The 19,599-nt window shown below is 39.7% G+C and overlaps 1 protein-coding gene across 4 annotated transcripts in view; it reads right to left on the minus strand.

Moving 5' to 3' along the window:
* Positions 1–4,778: 4,778 nt before the first annotated feature.
* Positions 4,779–19,599, minus strand: part of TFAP2D (transcription factor AP-2 delta) — a 46,936-nt gene continuing 32,115 nt past the window's right edge. For all 4 annotated transcript variants that reach the window (XM_027738344.2, XM_027738343.2, XM_027738346.2 and 1 more), the window contains 2 exons: positions 19,081–19,194; positions 4,779–5,109 (listed from right to left, as the gene is read on the minus strand). In XM_027738344.2, coding sequence (XP_027594145.1) covers positions 4,890–5,109; positions 19,081–19,194 — 334 coding nt within the window. In that variant the 3' untranslated portion in view covers positions 4,779–4,889. The remainder of the gene's footprint in view (positions 5,110–19,080; positions 19,195–19,599) is intronic.

A 19,599-nucleotide genomic window follows, 5' to 3' on the forward strand; every position in this document is an offset into this window, starting at 1 on the left:
ATAAAGAATTAAAGCAGCAGAACTATTTCTCCAAAGGATAAACGAAAGTCAAATGACCTTGGAATTCACTAGAAGCCCTTTTGGACACCTAAGATATCTAAGATCAAAACTGCTTGTTGGTATTAGGAAACAAACAAACAAACAAACAAAAAGTAGCAGTTAGAGAAATTGGCTCTTGGGACAATAAACAGCCCTTCAGGAGCCTGGCTGCAAAACTGTGAGCTGCACCTGTGCCACTGAGTCATGTTGAAAGGAAGAGATGAGCTGGGGAAATATTTACACAGAGGTCCAGGATTTGGAAGGACTATACATTGTGCCTGCTTTGGAGCAGATTTTTCTGGTTTTAGGAAAAGTTACAGAGAAGCTTCAAAAAGAGCAGATTCCATGTTGATTTGGAGAGCTGAAGTCTTTTCCCAACGAATGTTGGAGCTTATCTTTAAAAAAGAAGTAAATGAAAGGTCCAAATTCACCCCTTGTGCCAGTTCTCCAAGGCAACAGAATGACACCCAGAAGGAGTTAGGGTTAGAGATGGCAGCATGAAGGACAAAACTCTTAACAGTCTTCAGTTGTGGGTGGCAGGGTCATCACTGCATGTCTGTGGTCATTTCCCTTTATAGGCCACATGAACTCTGTTCCAGTTCTCGTCATCTGATAAAGCTCTGCCTTTACTCCACATATCTGACATGCAATGATACTAAAGGAGGACTGTGTGTACAGAGAACCAAATCTTAGGGTAGAGGCTGGGGGTGGGAATGTTCCTCCTGCTCTGCCAGACTTTTACGTTCTAATCTTAGTCAACACATGAACTGTTTGTACTCACAGTGAGTAACACCTTGCTCCACAAAAATAGGTGTGTGGTTATCACTCTGTTTACTCCATGAGCAATTTGCTAATAAATCCAAGTATCAGGATCCGGACTTTTTGAGCCAATGTGTCAGGGATTAGGATAAGGAGTAAATTCAGGGAACTACTTAAAAGGTTTTTAGATTGGTGGTGAGAAGGGTGTAACTCATACAGAGCTGAGCAATGGGCGGAAGTACGACAGGATCCAACTCAGACAGAACTTGGGATTTGAATCAATTTTTGGAGTTCAAAAATCATAATGATTCATTGTCCTGGCCACAGAACTTCGGATACTTTTCTGTACTCCTTTGGTGGTTTTGACATTGAATAAACACTTCCATGATCTCTTAAAGGAAGACTTTTTTTTTGTTTTTCGGGTCAGAAAATTTCTAAGTCAAAATGGTACAAATACAGTTGAATTTGCCACCAGTGAGCACCCACTAACTTCAAATCGTGCCCTTCCTGCAGGCTAATCTAATTCATGAATGCATTTTGAGATGGAAAGACTTCCACAGAGACAAGGACTAAGAAAATAATAAAAAAAACCCCAAAACCATAACATGGGAACTTGGGCATGTGGACAACATGGGAATATAACTGGATGAGAATCTAGGCTGAGATTTTAACAGGAAAATCAGTGAACTCATTGCTTAAAACCACACTGAAAGTCCCAATTTCAAAAACTAAAGGCATTTTGACACCAAACTTTTCCGATAGTTCAACAGAAAAGGCAGTAATAATAATTTTTCTCTTAATAAAATTGTTGAGTGCGATTAAAAATAAAAAACAGAGAGCCCGTGAATGTCATCAGACTTGGAGCTACATTTTAAAAGAATTTTGCTTTTAAAATGTGCTATGGGAAAAACCAGAAAGTTTGGAATGTAAGTACAGGTAGCTTCTTAATGGTAAGAATACATAGCAGTTCAATCAGGTTGAATCAGATTTATATTGAACCTTACCAAAAATATATAGGGGTCATTAAGTCACAGAGTAGAAGTTCTGGGGCTTGAAGAATGCTCGGATTTAATATTAATATTAATAGATCAAAGGGTAATCCAGGTCAAAAATAATTTGTTGCCTGCAGAGCAGAGGCTCATAGTGATTCTGTAACAGCAAAAGACGTAAGTCTTGAAATAAATTATTGTTGGGTCTTTGGACCATGTCCTGAAGAGGCAAATATTTCAAATAATGCTGTATGCATATTATTTCTAGTATTAGAAATTTTAATTTGATGGTAATAAAATGCTTCTTTCCCAACAGTTTCACAGATTAATCTGTTCAATCAGTCTTTCCTTTGTCTCCAGAAGGTTGATATTTTTGGTGGAGAAAACTGAAAAGGATGTTAAAAACTTTTTTCTTATATTTCTTTCCCTCCATCAAAATCTAATTTAAATTTATCCACATCTAGAAGTAGAGGTTCACAATTAAATTGTTTTACAGCAAATTTTCATGTGGCAAATCTGCATATCTGACATAGTCAAATTTTGATTTTCCCCTTTTAAATCCCTCAGTTTGGGCAATAGAAAAAGCAGAATGAGTTTCCTTTTCACTTTTAATCATGGTTACCTACTTTGGCATGCAAGTATTTCATGTTCTAGGACAGCTCTACAATGTTTCTGCTGAAGACACCACTGAGGATCATTCATTTGATTTAAGCATTTCTCCAGAAGCACTGGACTGAAAAATTCATTCACTAAAGTTTAAGTTTTTTGAGGCACTTATCTGATCTTAGTGTGTTAAGGAGATGGAGTCCCGTGGAGATACACCTTTAATGGAGATAAGCCTTAATGGAGATATATCTTTAATGCATGGATGGTGCCTGGATAGCACTAGAGTAGGTATCTAAGCCTACCTACCATGAGCAAGGACAAATTTGGGCAAAAACATAGGATTTTCCCCCCAGATTTCCTTGTGTAAGCAAACAGAGACTCCTTATTTTCTATGGCGTTTCCCCACAGTGATGGTAATGTCCTTATTGACCTCCAGAGGAACAGCATCATACCATAAGCACTATATATTTCCTTCTATGCATTTGGAAGGTGAGAATGACCTGGTTAATTGAGCTTGACTCCTCACATCATGGCTGTAAACACCCTTGGATATTTGTTACAGTCCCCAGGTTTAGTCTAAAGCTGATGCTCCAAGGTGTAACTTGTGCTAAGTTCTAGAAAGCTAAAATGTAGAGAGCTTTTGTCCTTTACTGGCTTCCTTTATATATATACACCTACCTGAGGAAAGTACACCCTTTCAGGGCATTCCTCATCACCATGAGGTGAGATACTCTGGGTATTATAAGTGCCTTTCTCTCTCCACTGATTTTAGGGAGAGGAGGATGATTAGACCATTTGTAGTGAGGTACAAGGCAAAATGCCACTGTTACATTCCAACTGTTATCTGTGGAGAATGACAGGCACTTCCAGATGATCCCTTCTATCTTGGCATGCAAGTCAAGTGGAAACCTGTAGTCATCTAGTGCTGCCTCTGGGATCCTCCGGCTCCTCCTCCAGGTGAGTCCAGTTCTCCTATAGATTTCACGTCATATCTGACAAAACTCTGGCTGTCTTAAATGCCTAAAACATCACAAATGGCTCTAAACTTTTGCATGTGGACAACTATATTATTTCCTACCATTCCTACCAAGAAAGACTTGAATTGTCCCTTGGAAGAAAAGGTCTGGTTCTGCTGGTCTTAAATAGCGTATAGATGGAAAACATTAAGCTCTCCCTGTAATGCCATTCCTTCCTATTTTTCTCAATAAAGCAGTGTCAGAGAAACAAGAAAAGGAATGGAATAAAGGTCTTGTTGAAGAAGGAGTTAGAATGTGACTTCTAGAAAAAGTCCCTTGACTCAAAGAGTTTTGAGCTTAAACTATGAGTCCCATATTTTCTGTGTGAGGATGAGTGGTAGGTGGTAAAGGAATATTTTAAAAGCACATTAGCAAGGTTATTGCCACTAAGCTGCTGTGGACTAAGCCAATCTGTCTTATTAATCATTCTGGTTTTATTTTATTTTCAGTGACTAGATTCTGTTAGACCTCTGCACCTCAGCTAGATTTATTAAGACAATAAAGCTACAGAAACAAGCTGTTGAGGAAAAGAAAGCATTATAAAATCAAGGCAACACAAAAGGTGACTCCAATTGCCTGCACTGATCGTGTTGAACAGAGACCCGGGTGTGGCAGAGTGCTGTGGGATCAGGGGTTGAGAATAGGGGACAGAAGCCCGTGCTGTCATTTAAAGTGAAGTTCACAGAGGGATTGAGGCTCTCACTGAAACTACCAAGGTTTGGTTTTGTTTTAGTCTGCCATGCTCTTTTCACAAGAGATGCCTCAGCTGCTGCTTGAATGGCCAGGACAGATCCCCAACAGGTTCTGGCCTCATTCCAGCGCAGCTTTGTTGTACATTCCCATGTGGGGATGAGCAGCCCCCAACACAGAACAGTTCATTTGTCCCATGACCCAAGAATTCCTTTTTTTGCCAGGTTTCCATATTGTTTTCCCAATGGTGAGCAGATCAGGCATTTCCGATGGATCAGAGGAAGCCCTTCTTCCAATCTGTCCAGCCTGCAAGCAAAGTCAGGATGCTGGAACTGCGTGTCCCACCACTGATGCACTGACCCTAACTCTGCAGCCGGAGAAGAAAGTGCTTCAAATTTCATGTGCCACCTCAGCCAAGTCCAGAAGTGCTTATAAAAAACAGTGTTAGTGTATCATTCAGAACAATCAAATACTACGTGCACAAAAAAGCAGTTTAGAGCAACATAAACTTTAAAAAAGTGACAATTTCATCACACAATTACTGTACACTGCTGTTCTTAGGGTTGAATACTTTCCTCTCTCACGCTCTCTTTCTCTCTGTTTTAATCTTTCTCTTTTTTTTATTTTCTTTTTTTGATTTTTTCCTTTTTTTTTCCCCCCCCCCCTTTTTTTTTTTTTTTTTTCTTTTTTGGGATTTGGTCCACTGGAGATAAATTGCCCTCAATGATATATATATTTAAAAAAAATATCAGCAGCAAGACTCTCTCGAAATAGATTCTGTTTGATGTAGCTAGTCTGTCTTTTCTGTTTTGCCCTCTTTCACAGCAGCCTCTGAAGTTTTCCGCAGGGGGGCTTTCTCCGAGTTGGCGTGTCCTTGGCCGGATTCCGCCGCTCCTCCGTTTTTGTGCGATGTGTGCTTTTCCAAGTAGTTCAGCATTTCACTGAGAACAGTTTGGAAAGTGCTTAGGGCAGCACATATTGCAGGAGTTCCAAAACCATGAGTGATCAAACTGCAAATGGGAAGGAGACAGAGGAAACAAAAAAAAGAAAAAGAAATACACACACGCACATAAATATCAATGCGCTCATCGAGGAGTTTACAGTACACTCATTTTGCTACAGTGAAATTCAAGATTTGCTCCCTAAACTATTTATTACCTGTGGGAAAAACTGAAAAGAAAGGAGTAGAGCCAAACAGCAGACTGCATACAGCTTCAAAGGTGGGTTTTGGAAGGAGCCTCAGTTCTGAAACACCGTGGGACAGACCCTCGGCTGCTGCAGACTGACACTGGGTTGTTGACTTCAGAGGAGCCAAGAGAGGATCCGTACCCTTGGCTCTTCAATACTGATAATTTTCCAGTCCCAGAAAGTCTGGCTCCCCCTTTCTCACATAAATAAAAGGATTTCTGTGTGATTAATTTACAGTTCTAGATCAAACTTTGTTGACTTGATGATCTTGGAGGTGTTTTCCAATTTTTATGATTCTATAGCTCTTGAACATGACCTGACCATACGTGAACTGAATCTGTACCAGGAAATTCAGCAATGCCAAGGATACAATCTCCAACCCTCAGCACAACTGGCATGGTTTGGTCATACCCATGCTGTTAAGCTCTTGGAGTATCCAACAGAGTGAAATCTGAACTGCCTCTTGGGAGTAGACCCTGACCCAAGCAATGACCAGAAAATGTGTCACACAGGGTTAGTTTAGCCAGGCTGAATTTATGGACCATCCTAACCGACTAATAGCAAAAATAACCCAGTTCCAACAATGCTGCCCTGGTAGTGTTGAACTTAGTGGTATAGATTTATCCTGTTGCACCTTTCATTGAAATAAGGGGGTTTTTTTTCAAGATAACACTGAGTTTTTATCATTGTTATTCCTGCACTGCAAAGTAGCTGAATTTCACTGGTGTTCTTCACTTAACAGTTACTGAAATGAAGTGTTAATGTAGTTACCAGGTAGAGCTATTGTAGGCTAATCTCATTTCAGTTTAGAGAAGGATTTCAGTGCACACACGTGTATCTGCAGTGATTTGAGATGTTTTGGGCATTCAGACTGGCTTCCACCTGCATATCCAGAAGTGTTCAAGTTTCCCACATATCCTGTCTCTTGGATACTGTCTCTGTGAGGATCACAGAATCACAGTTAAACCCATCCAGTTCCACCCCCTGACATGGGCAGGGACACCTTCCACTAGCCCAGGTTGCTCCAAGCCCTGTCCAACCTGGCCTTGAACACTTCCAGGGATGGGGCAGCTGCAGCTTCTCTGGGAAACCTGTACCAGGGTCTCACCACCCTCATAGGGAAGAATTTCTTCCCAATATCCCATCTAACCCTGCACTCTGGCAGTGGGAAGACATTCCCCCTTGTACTGTCACTCCAGGTCCTTGTCCAAAGTCCCTCTCCAGCCCTCATGGAGCCCTTTTAAGTACTGGAAGGGGATCTAGGGTCTCCTTGGAGCCTTCTCTTCTCTTCTGAATAACCCAGCTCTCTCAGCCTTTCCTCACAGCAAAGCTGCTCCATCCCTCTAATCATCTTTGTGGACTCCTCTGAACTTGCTCCAACAGGGCGATGTCTTTCGTGTGTTGGGGACCCCAGAGCTGGATGCAGCACTGCAGGATGTCTCACCTACCTCAGGATATCAGAAATTGCACTAGAGACCATTTTTTAGGCAACTGAATTCAATCCCATTTGCCTAAATATTATGTGTACAGTAAGGGCCACAGAAACTCAAGTTTTATTGCACGTCTTACTATGGGCAACCAAGTTATTCCCATTGTTATAATGCCTCATTTTGACAAGTGGTAAGTGAAAAAAAATAAAACCCCTATCCAAATCCTCCAGATTTTTAGTTTTAATTTAGAAACATAAATGTAAAATTATTTCAAAATTAGAAATGCCATTGAAGTGATTTCAGTTATTCTAATTCTGCTCAGGGAAGAAAGAAAGCGAAAGGAACAGAAGCTGATTTTTGAGTTTGTGGACAGTTTTGAGAAATCAATACTTTATATTGGTTTGTGTGAGAGGAAAAAAAAAAATCCAAATCATAGTGATTCTTAGAAAAAAACCCAACTATTTCCTATCCCATGCTAATTAAGACTTTTCCTTATAGTCTCTCTGGGTGTCTCAGGCACCACACCAGCAAACCCCGATTTAATGTAGGGTTTAATTTAATTTAATTCATGTGTGGGCCAGAAATAGGAACATTTCACTTCAGTGACAACCTGTCTCCTCTGCTCTTTGGATTTTCAATCTTTCCAGCACTTTTAGAAAAAAGTGCAAAAGTGAGGACCAAGGGGAAAGAGGTTTTACAGGACATGGACAACTGCCAGAATGCTGGAAGTATTTTAGGGTGATCTGTCTGCTAGACATGGGAAACCTGTTTGCTAGGAAAGCTGGTATCCTGGGGAAGACACCAAAGATATGTGAATCCTAACCAAAATGAGAGCTCAGTTTGGAAATATCTCCCCATTTCAGATTGGGAGAGGCACAGCCTTTTATAAAAGGTCTCTAAAAGGCTATTAACAAATAACTTGCATTTATAAAAGGTCTCTAAAAGGCCATTAACAAATAACTTGCATTTAGAATATTTATCCATCAGTCTCCAGGCACTTTTCAAAGCAGGAATTTATGTTTATCTCCAGTTATTAACAAGAGGAAAATGATGATTAAATATTTACAAGGAGTATTTTGCAGACATCAATTAATAATACCAAATGAAGTTTGGACTTGAAGCCTGGACTTGTAGCAATATCTGGATCTTTATAATTTAGCATAAAAAAGAGGTAAACATACCTCAGTTTAATTTTATTTTCTTTTTAGAACTGCCTGGCACACCAGAAAAATCAAAATCATCATCACCATTGTAAGTCATGCTTTTGATAGCAGTAAAAACTAGACTAGAAGTAAAATACAAATAAGAGTATTTTAAGAGCTTTCAAGTCACTTTAAGAGTCAGCTGATTTCAAGATTTTGTGTTGCATTTTATCATCTTTTCTAATCTTCCTAAATCTAGAGAAATGGAAACGTGATGGAGCTCACAAGATTTTTACACTGCTTGTGTGATCTTCTGGGTCTTGACTTGGGGAACTGACTACACCGAGACATATAAAAAAATATTTATAATCTTACACGCAAAAGAAATTAGTTTATTTATTTTAGAAGTAGGTAGTATCTGAAATAATTTGTTTCCAGTAGATACAAATCATATAATCACAGAATCCTTTAGGTTGGAAAAGACCTCTAAGGCCATCAATTCCAACCATGAACCCAGCACTAAATCACCAAGTGCCAAGCCACCACTAAACCACGTCTCTCAGCAACATATCTACATATTTTTGAACACTTTGAGGGATGGTGATTTTACCACTTCCCTGGGCAGCCTTTTCCAATGACTGATCACCCTTTCAGTGAAGAAATTTTTCCAAATATCCAATCTACACCTCTCCTGGCACCACTTGAGGTCGTTTCCTCTTATCCCTTGTTAGCTGGGAGAAAAGACTAACCCCTACCTGGCTACAACCTCCTTTCAGGGAGATGTAGAGTTCAACAAGGTAAAGTAAATAGTAAGTTTATCAAAGGATTAAATTGAAAAGAAACTTTCTGGTCTTCCATCATTAATTCTTTCAATTTGTGAACAAAAGTAATAATACTGTGTTTATTTGATAGCTCAATGCACCCTGCAGAGTAAAATGGGAATACTACCTTGAAAACTTACAGAGATTGCTTCAGAAATGATCTGTAGCAGTCAGAACAAACTTTAATGTTCTGAAATGTTGAACAAGACTGTGGAAAATACCAGAATAGGACAAAAATTTAAGGTATGTAAGTGTAGGTACCAACTTGTAGGTATTTACATCAATGGTGCCTAAACTCCCATTACCAGCAAAGGGGATTTAAGGTAGTTTCTTATCTATAAGAATCTACAGTGATTTGAGATGTTCCATGACATCTGGAACATCTGCACAGATTTGCTAAATAGGATATAGGACTGAAATCCACCTTGCTTTTAGGTGTTTTGACACCGGGAGGTCACCCCTGTGCGTCTCACATTGTTTATGCAACTGAACTGAGCCCTGGGACTTCATTCAGTACAGCCAGAGAAATCTGGAGAATGATTTAGCACGTTAAGTGGATGTGCCTCCTTCAGGATGAGCTGCACCATCCTTCTGGCTACACTGAGAACTCCGTCAAGCTGAATAAAAATGTGAGTTGGGTGATATTTGAGATGCTCTGTGGTAAAGAGGTATCTATGTCAGGTGAACAGGTAATAATGCAGAGGGTTTATAGGAGAACAGCACCCTTTTAAAGCAGCAGTGGACTGACGGAATACCTGATAGCTTCTAAAAAGGCTCAGCTGTATCTTACCCTAGATCTTCATTGACTACATGGGAAGTATAGACATCCAGCTTACATAGAAACACTTACATATGGCTACTTTATTCTGAACAGAATATGAAACTTGTGGTTTAAAAACTAGTGTTCATAGAAAAAAAGGATTTTATGGGATGAGTAAGGGGTCCATCTTCTTTCCAGTTTAGCCTCTTAATTACCAGTGATCATTATATATGGCAGCTCTTACCAATACAACATTGTATTTCTTATTAAAAAGCCAACTCTTTTTTAGTGAAATGATGCTGTAGAGTCTCATGGCAACTCTACTTTCAGTTCCTGATGAGTATATGCTTCTCCACAGATGGGGATATGCAGAGCCTATTAATTTTCCCATGGAGCTTATTAAGAGAAACCATTCTATAGAAAATTTCTGACCACCCCTTCTTGCCAAGCTCCTGTGAGGGTGTATTTTATTAGCTTCACTTTAGGTAATGAGCATAAAAAGGCCGAGAGATATTATCTCCTACTTTATCTTACATTTCTATCAGTAATTCCCCTTGCTCTAATTTTGGTGGACTTTATTTCTCTGCAAGTTAAAAGTCTTTGAAAAATCTAAGAAAGTTGTTTAATTTCCCTTTGCTGATGAAAGTAAGTTTCAAGTTGGGGAGAAAATCTGATTTTACATTTAAATCAGACATGACAGACGGAAGAGTAATGGCAAAGCATTCAAATATGTTTCCTGAAAGTCAAATTTAGCTGCCTGACTTTCCAGGCTAATTGAGTTCACGCTGAAATTGGTTCATTTTTGGTGTGCTTCACACCTATGAAAGGAGTTGCTTTCATTATAATAATTTCTTTTGGGTTTATAAGTCTAAAATTAAACATGGTGGTTTCATAATGGAGTCTTCTGGGCATACTCAGCTTTGTAGTGCATCCCATTACAGCTCCTATAAACCAACTTTATTGCTCTAAAAGGCAAGGCTGAAATTTCTGAGTCTGGTACTGGAGAGCTGCAGGAAGAAGGCAATGAGTATCAGGCCAACATATTATGAATCCCGATGCTTAAGGACATCCAGTCCTGCAATTCTGCCCAGTGCTATGATGCAATTATGTCTGCTCATGTTTTAATGATGGCCTTACTTAAAAGTGAAAAGATCCAAGTGTGCCTGAAGGCTTGGAGTCTCGTTTGGCAACTACCTCAAGGACTCCTCCACACCCCAGGCTGCTGAAGCTCCGACAGGCAGCAGAAGAAACAGCTTCCCTCTCAGTGGGGGGGGGTAAGGGCCATCTGCAAGGAATGTTTACACCCTCATTTAAAATAAATAAGAGCTTTAAAACAATGATGATGAAGACAAAGCAAGCTTGAACCTATTGGTCAGACTTTCTCAGAACTTTGAATGTGGAAACTGCTTAGTGATTATCCAAATTCAACAATTCACAGCAGATGACAGATAGTAAAGTCTGATAAGACTTTTGATGGCTGTAAAGGAAATTGTAAAATATTTGTATCTCTTCCCTAATACAAGTAACATTTGAAGATAGAGTTGAATATATTGACTTTGAGGTGCTTCTGTTGATTTCAAGATCTGTCCTGTGAAAGTTCTCCAGAGAATTAAATTGTGATAAATCTCCTTCAGAAGGTCACTAGGCCTAACTTAGACTGATATTCAAAGTTGGAATGTGGCCAGTATATATTACAGGAATAAGTAGTTTATAGATCAGAGTGGCAAACAGCACATACAGAAGTTGCCTTCAAAGTAGGCCCTCATCTTTTTTTTCTGTTCATACTCAAACAAGTGTATTAACACTTGTCCTCCTAAGCAGATGGACCTCCTTCTACCATGTGTAAAAGCAACTGAGAAAGTAAGAAGGGAGTGCTAGAGCTGATGCGCCCTATTTCCAAATTTCCGTGTATTTTTGACCTTGGCACTGATTTTCCACACTAGAAGGACTGTGTAGGCAACATCTGAAACATCCAAGACATATCCAATATTCTGGAGTGTTTCTGAGCTGTAGACCAAAGATTCCTTATTTTGGTAAATGTGAGAGTTCCTTAAATGTTTTAAGAAATATGAACTACTGGATTGAAAAACAATGATGAAAGTATATTTGTTTCTTTTCCCATGATTATGGAATGTATTTGTTAATTTGTTAATGAAGTGGATACAGAAAACAGATTTTCATCTGTTTTCTTGACTCCATAAATTGTGGCTTTAATAGTATCATAAAACTCATGATAAAAATCATAAGCAATATTAGAAATTCACACCCTTCCAAAAGGATTTTGTTCATGGGCAGAGTAGGAGAAGGTGATTGAGACCTCGCTATGGAAAGATCAAAAAAGGAATCCCTTGGAAAGGGAGTGAGGGAAAAATCCCAGAGGAAAGGCACTCTAATACTTGTGGTAAATAAAGAGACAAAGAAAAGAAATAAAATAAAATTAAACAACAAAAAAAAGAGAGAGAAAAGAGAAAGAATCAATTTGTTGTTTCTTGGTGCCTCAGCACTGGACACCAGCGTTTTGCCTCAGCTAAATCCAAAGCCTGTTCGAGAGAGCTCCTAAATCAGGGAACTCTAGAGGGCACCAGAGGTGTTTCACCACAAACTCCACTGTGCATCGGGCTTCTTCCAGTCCGTGCCTCCCAACAGAAGGCTGCTGCTAATCGAGACGACTGGAATTATGACAGCAGCTGCTCTACCTCCTGATAAGCAAAGAAGCGTAAAAAAAGCGAGAACCTTTATAAATATATAAAAGGGGGTGAGAACATCTTTAAAGGCAGGTAAGGCTTCGGGCTTGGCTCCTTGTTACAATTTAAAAAACACATTGAGCTTCAAAACCCATTTCATTGGTCCCTTCTTCCCTCCAGAAGGAAGGATGTTCCTTTCTCGCTGCTCCCGAAGTCTGTGACTCTGGTTTCTTGTCTGTCACTTTCTGTGTCACCTCGTCAGTGTGATGCCAGGCTCTGGCAGGAGGCTGACAGCTCCAGGCTAAGAGACAAAACTCCTGTCTCAAACCGTCTCATGGAAAGGGTATTTCATATCAGTTGGATATGAATCAGAACACAGAACAATTGGTGAGGATGCTGATTGCTTTCATTACCCAACTTTAGTATTCTGAACCTATTATTTTTTTTTTGGTCTGTTTTTATAAGGTCTCTGCACTGAAAGAAATGTCGCTTACAAGAAAGTACTTTTCCCTTTGCTGTTTTACTGTCTTTTTCTTTTATACATAAAATAGAAGATCTGGGTGTGATTTTGTGTCTTGATGAAATGTAACCTTGAAGTTAAAGGATCAAATACAGCTTCAGTAATCGGTGGGTGTTCATTTTTCCCTATATGATGGATGGCATTAGTAGGATTTCTGAAATTTCCAAACACCCCAGATTCTTATAGACACAAGTGTCCCAAAAGCAGATGTAGAAGAAATGTCTATACCCAATTTTAGAAGTGAAGAAAGTGAGACTAAGAGGATGATTAACGAGGTCAAGGAGTCTGTATGTACAAACCAAGACACAGATCTCTCGAGTATGATCTCAGCAAGTCTTCCCTTTGAAAGGTTTTTGTGTTATGTTTTTGGCTTTCCAGCACAGAACGTGGGTCACTTTTGGTGGGTTTTCTGGTTAACTCTAGTTTACATGAGATTTTGGGGAACTGAAATAAATTCTGCCAAAAATTTAAAAAAAACCTCTCAAATAATTTCTGATGCAAGGGCAGGTTATGAAGGCAAAGACATGAAGACACATGTCAGTGTGACTTTCAGGTTCCTGGATGAATCTCAGATATAACAGTGGAATAGAAGAGAGAATGTACAAACTGAGGTCTGGTTTGGTATTTTATCAATAGATTTAAGTGTGAAATGAATAAAGCGGGATCCTAGATGAGAACTCCAGCTTTGGTTTGTTGCAGAAGCCACTACATTACGATACTTAAAATACTACAATGTGATATAACGATACTCAAGGGTTCATTCTCTGTCCAGCCTTAACCTTCCTTCTGCGAAGGGGAACAGCTTCAAGAGGAGGGTTGGAAAGTGAACACACAGGTTAATCCATGTAGCCAGAGATACCATGAGATGTTTAAAGTTATCTATAAGGTTGGTAGATGTGATGCAGGACTCACAAAATACCCTTGGACTGAGGGAGTAGCAGATGAATGTGAGACAGGATGTCCTTTTACACCTAAAATGACCCTAGATCTCCAGATTCACCAACCAGGTGAGTCACCCTAAGGTTCTGAAACTGAAGCTAGGGAATATCTTTAGTCACCTTTAGCTTCATTAGCAAAGCGAGAGTACACAAACTCTCCCTTTCCTGTAGCTCACTCCACTTTGGAAGCAAATGGTGAGAAAAATAGGTACTTCTCATTAAAGCTGTAGAAAATCTGGATTTCTTTTCTAATACTGATATGCTGACTTTGCTCTCTTCTATAACAAACTCATAAATGCCTTTACAGGCATTAGAGGACAGCCTTTAGAGGACAACAATAAGATGCTCATGTATCTGGATGAAAAGTCTCAGCACTTAGTAATAGAAATTAATTTTTCCAGGATTTTGTTTGCCCTGTGGCTTAGTCCTTATTCTGTCCTCAAAAACTAGGTATGGGATAACTCAAGTGGTGACTTTCAGGCCAGATACAACCCACAGGATTTTGTTCAACGTGTTCAAGGCCAGGCTGGATGGAAACCCAGTCTAGTGGAAGGTGTTCCTGTCCACAGCAGGGGGTTGGAACTAAATGATCTTTAAGGTCTCTTCCAATCCTTTCAGCTCACAGAAGAGCTGAAAGACAGCTTAGGTAGCTCTAAAATGTATCACCTCTTCTTGAACACTTGTATAATGCTTAGAAATCTAAGCTGTCCCAACATTTAGCCCATGAGGTTTATGATCCAGCTCTGATAAGGCTGGAGTTCTGTAAATCTAAATTTATAGCACAGGTAAGGCACCTGACTGGGCTGTAATAAGGGCTGGTGCTTCCATGAATTCTCAAGTTACACATATATTATTGACATTATGCGCACCACTGTGCTCAGGAATGGTTTGAGACAGTGTTAGTCAGACCCGGCAAAAAAACACCAGAAATACTGCAAATAAAGAGCAGCACAGGTAGCAAATGCCTGTGCCCTGGCACTACTTCTATTTGCTAATATTAATATATTTGAGGTTATTTGAAGTTATCAATATAACTTCAACAGCACATTGATAACTGAAGTTATCAATATAACTTCTCTGCAGTAATATCCTCCAAAATATATTGAAGAGGGAGGAATGTTGAATGAAGCAAACATAATACAGCCCTGGTTCAGATAGTGCACAACAATTGCTGCTACAAATTTAAGGCTCTACAGAATTGTCTGCTCCTGATCAAACAATATTGGAAAATCATTCTTCATGGAGAATTGAGTTTTCTGAATTCAGGTTGGATGGACATCTCAGAGAGCAGCTGCACCAACACTGTTGTACCAAGGGTGTAGAGAAGCCTCTTTTTTTGCATAAAGTTGTGCAAAATTCAGCAGTTTTCAGGCTCACTGGCAGCTCCTTTGAAGATTTCCCCTGTTTTATGCTTTATGTGAACTTTGAGTTTGGAGTTTGAGCAAGCCCAGCACTTCTGATCCCTTCACGGGGACTATCCTGTACTTCAGGTTGGACACATGTTTACAGGTCTTGATGAATTCGGACTCAGCAGAAAAACTTCAGACAGAACTGTGGGCTTGAAGATTTAAAACAGAGGAAACAGGAAGAACTGCTTCAAACTGACCTGTGCCAGTCTGTGAACTCTGGTCTTAATAATTAACACTGAGTAAGTAACATCAGAAGCCAGTGGAGCGCATAACTCCATGCTCAAAAGCTGCAGGGTAATTTATTCCTAAAGAAAACTCCATTTCACCCCAAGATAGTAGTGCTGGATCAGATTCCACTGTATGGATCAGATGTTATAGCTTTTCAAAAAGTCTTTCGCTATCTTAGTACTTATTTAAATAATAGAGATTTGTGTGATTCCTCTGAATTTTTATAGTCATAAAAAAATCTCTTTTTCTTTCAGACATGATGTCATAGAAACATAAAATGGTATGGGCTGGAAGGGACCTTAGAGGCCATCTAGTTCCAATCCCCTGTCATGGACAGGGATATCTTCCACTAGACCACGTTGCTCCAAGCCCCATCCAAACTTCGAACACTTTTGATATGGCATAGGGATATACATAAAAGTAAAAAATACCAACTTATCATCTTCTTGTTTCTATGCTGCCTTTGTTATGATTTACAAGGCAAAATTTCTGAACCTCTTCTTGTTGTATTAAATCTGAATGAACAACAGAAAACCATATGAGCTTTCCTATGATCAAAAATCTGCTCATATTTGATAGTGGTTCAAAAACATATTATTTTTATGCTAAAAACCTTCACAAAACCTTATCAGAGATTCTAGAGAAAGGTTTTGACTTATTCTTGCCAAATAAAATACTTTGGTCCCATACCCATGTAGAGAATTCTACAGCATAGAAACAGAGGATTTACTGGGGAAAAAAACAGTGTTCTAGAATAAAGGTATAAATGAAGATGAAAAGTTCACTATTGAACAAGTATATAGATAGATAACATCTAACATATAGGTGCTATAAAACTTGTGATGACTGTATGGAGTCACTGCTTCAGACCTATGTCTCCTCTGCTACAGACCTATTTGTAGAGCACCAACAGCTCTTGGGCATTTTGGTCATAAATAACATTAATTTCATATGTATAATCAGGACCAGCCACTTATTAAGACAATCAAGCTTTCTCTGTGTGTTGGGGTACCAAGAATTTCTTCCACTTCTCTCATCCCCAGCTGATCAGGTCCAATTTCCTGTGACACAGGTTGGTTCAGTTTGAGGGTCATTCCTCAGAGAAACACAGAGAAACCCAGTGGTTTGTCACCAGTCAGTGTTGGAAACCTGACACAGAAAATAGTTAATGCTCCTGGAAAACATGGTGAATCATATCCTCACACCTTCTCTGGCATTTAAAACAGACTTAAATGCCTTCTGTGATATTTGGAGCATCTCATGGATGCCCCATCCCTGGAATTGTTCAAGGCCCTGTTGAATGGGGCTTGGAGCAATCTGGTCTAGTGGAAGGTGTCCCTGCCCATGGTTCAGTTGGGGTTGGAGTAAAATGAGCTTTAATGTCCCTTCCAACTCAAACCATTCTATGATTCTATGGTTCTATGGGACGCAATCTCAGGAAGACAAATTTTGGCAGAAGGGGTTGGGATGACCTAGGAGTGAAGGTTGCTGGATTTAGGGGAAAGGAATAATGATTTTTTTGCCTACACTCTATTCAGCTGTTTACAGTATAAATGTCTAGCGTGGTTGGACAAGCTCCCACTCAGCTGGAGATCTAGACCAGACTGTTCAGTCAGTGAAGTTTAGAGAGAAATTTAAGCCACACTGATGTAGGTGTCTGTGTTAGACCTGCTTAACCGTAATGCAGATTTCCCAGGCTATACAGGCCTGAGATGCCCAGAGACCATAGCAGAAGATACACAGCTGGCTGAAATGGAGGCACCTGCATGTAGGAGAGTAGACTTAGAGGTCTGGGTCAGGAGCTGATCTGACCTCAACATCTCTGCACTAGATGGAAAAGGAATATGGTCTGAGCTCAGTGTCTGGGCCTGTCAGCACTCATCATTCCACAAGCACAATCAGAGAGGACTGATTTAAATCCAGGGAAGTGTCTGTGTAGGATCAAGACCTGTACTTGTCCAGGTGCCCATCTTCAGTCCAACACTCAGTGCCCACAGCAGATTGAAAGAAAGGACTGAATGATCCAGGAGCTGCCTGCAGAAGCTTTGTACTCCTACCTACTGAAGTGCAGCAGAGAAAGAAGGATGGGAGCTGTACCAGTTGACAGCTTTAGTAGCTGAAGCATTCAGCATTTTATCCTGACTGCTATTTCTTTTTTAAACACAGGAATCCCTGGGGTTTAGCTACCTTATATCACATGTACTCTATGTGGATGTTACAGGGAATTATCTTTTTTTCCGCAAGCTTAGGTAGCCCATTAAAATCCCTCTATGAGTATTCTGCATAAATAAGTGTAGTCAGGTGTTTTGGAGTGTGTATATATAAGGGAAAGTATAATACACCCAAGTGGTATGTGTGTGCCTGTGCATGAGAATAGAAGTGGGGTAGTCTAGGTGTGATTGCATATGCATAGGATGCACAGATGTGTAAGAATAAACAGGCATGTGTGTATTTGTGGACCAGGAATTACCTTTGCCTCTCCCCACACCCCAACAGCTGGACGGAAGAAGTGGGATGGTGGGTATTTTGGATTCTATTCAAAGTCTGAGGGACTAAACATTAGTTTAAACATTAGTATGTGGCTGCTGGGTGCCTCATGCTCTATCAGAATCTTAATAACTAGCAGATGTTTGGATATTGGGACACAGAAGTTGTCTGCCCAGCCAATGGAAAAAGAGTGGCTCAGCTGGCTGTGCCAGAGAATATACAACAGTCTTTATAGGACTATATAGGACTATAAAATCTGCTTGGTGTTATATTCTGTAAACAACACTCTGGAACAATCCTTTACGTGATGGTTTTTTCATATATCAGCTAATTAATGAAAAAAACCAAAAATCTGTAGCCTCATCTAGTTATGTATTCTCCTCTGTGGTCTGAGCAAAGACGGGAGCACCTCTAGGACGTTTCATCAAACTTATCTTTGATAAATATCTTAGATGACCCCTATTTCAAAGTGGCCCTCTGGAAGTTCCCACCTCACTCTTCACTTTATCTAACACGTTGCCTAAAGCAAAAAAAACAGGAAATTGCACTGCAACTCCTGGGCTAATAAATCTTTCTGATCCCAAAACATCTACACACTTTTATCCACAACTTGGATAAAAGTCTGATGAAATTTGGAGTTGGCGTGCATGTGCCATGGGTTTTTGTCTTCATAAGAGCTTCTTAGGCTGTTTAAACCAGTACATTAAATATTTCTAGGGCACAGGCCCAGGAGCTTGGGCTAAATATAGTAGCAATCTCTGGCTTTTTAGTCTGAGCCAGCTTTCATTCTCCCAGACTTTTCCAGGGTGTTGCTTAGTAAATTAGTGAATTAGTGCAGTAAAACTATTTTAGTCAGTAATATACTTTGAGACCAGTCTGCTTCAGAAGCCAAAGGGTTAATAGTATGATCATGGTAAGATGATGTCAAATGGTCTCAGTGGCATAGAAGAGGTTCTGGAACTATTTAGTTAATTGTGAAGGATGCAGTCTGTTCCTCCTTTTATTTCTACTTTAATTTATATTGGCTCTGAACTTGAGTTTCTACACTTCTGGACCATCCACTTGTGACCTGTGACTTGGGTCACACTCAGAGCAAGACAACTTTCTGGACAGATGAAGGTACTTGGCCAGTAGATGTGGAAAATTACTCTACCCAGACTGTGGTCCTAGAAGCAGGTTGAACGCAGTGAGCTTGAAAACTACACTGCTGGGCAAACCTGCACTTTTTATAGGCACAGATACCAGGGATTATGGATGTTAATTGTTTATTTGGATGTCTTTTAAGCAAGAGAACAAACACTATCAAAACATCACATGCAGTCTTTATCAAAATTATGGATTTTAGTTAATTTAGTTCCTCTTTCAAAATCATACCTGAAATGTGTTAAATGTCTCTGGATGTCGAGGTCTAATATTGGAGTCGGTCTGGAGGATCCGAGGGGTGATCTGTCTTGACTTAGAAGGTCTTGGAATTCTTTACATATTTGTCTATATGGAAAAATAGAAATCCTTAAATAAGACAGGTGTAATCCTTTCCTCAGAGGTGATTCCCATAACATTGTCACCTTATCCTGAGTGATCTCATTCATAACAGAATTCCTTGGCAGAAGTACTGTTACAGAAACTAAGGGCAAACAAATCCATCTCTTGCTTCCCAGCCGCAAATGCTCAGAGCAAACAACACACAGAATCTCTTGAACAGGAATAGTTCCCCTCTGGAAGCATATTAACTCTGACATTTTAAAATGTGATTTTTCTCTTGAACTAGCCCCAGTTTGGCAGTGTTAAGCCTGGCTTAGCTCATGTACATTTGAAGCAAGGTTTATAGTTTAAGAAAATGCTGAACTAGCATTAGAAAATGCCTGAAATGTTTGAATTGCTTTATTATTTACT

This window comes from Pipra filicauda, unplaced genomic scaffold, assembly GCF_003945595.2.
Source record: "Pipra filicauda isolate LSUMZ 115617 unplaced genomic scaffold, ASM394559v2 scaffold155_size1731166_pilon, whole genome shotgun sequence".
NCBI lineage: Eukaryota > Metazoa > Chordata > Aves > Passeriformes > Pipridae > Pipra > Pipra filicauda.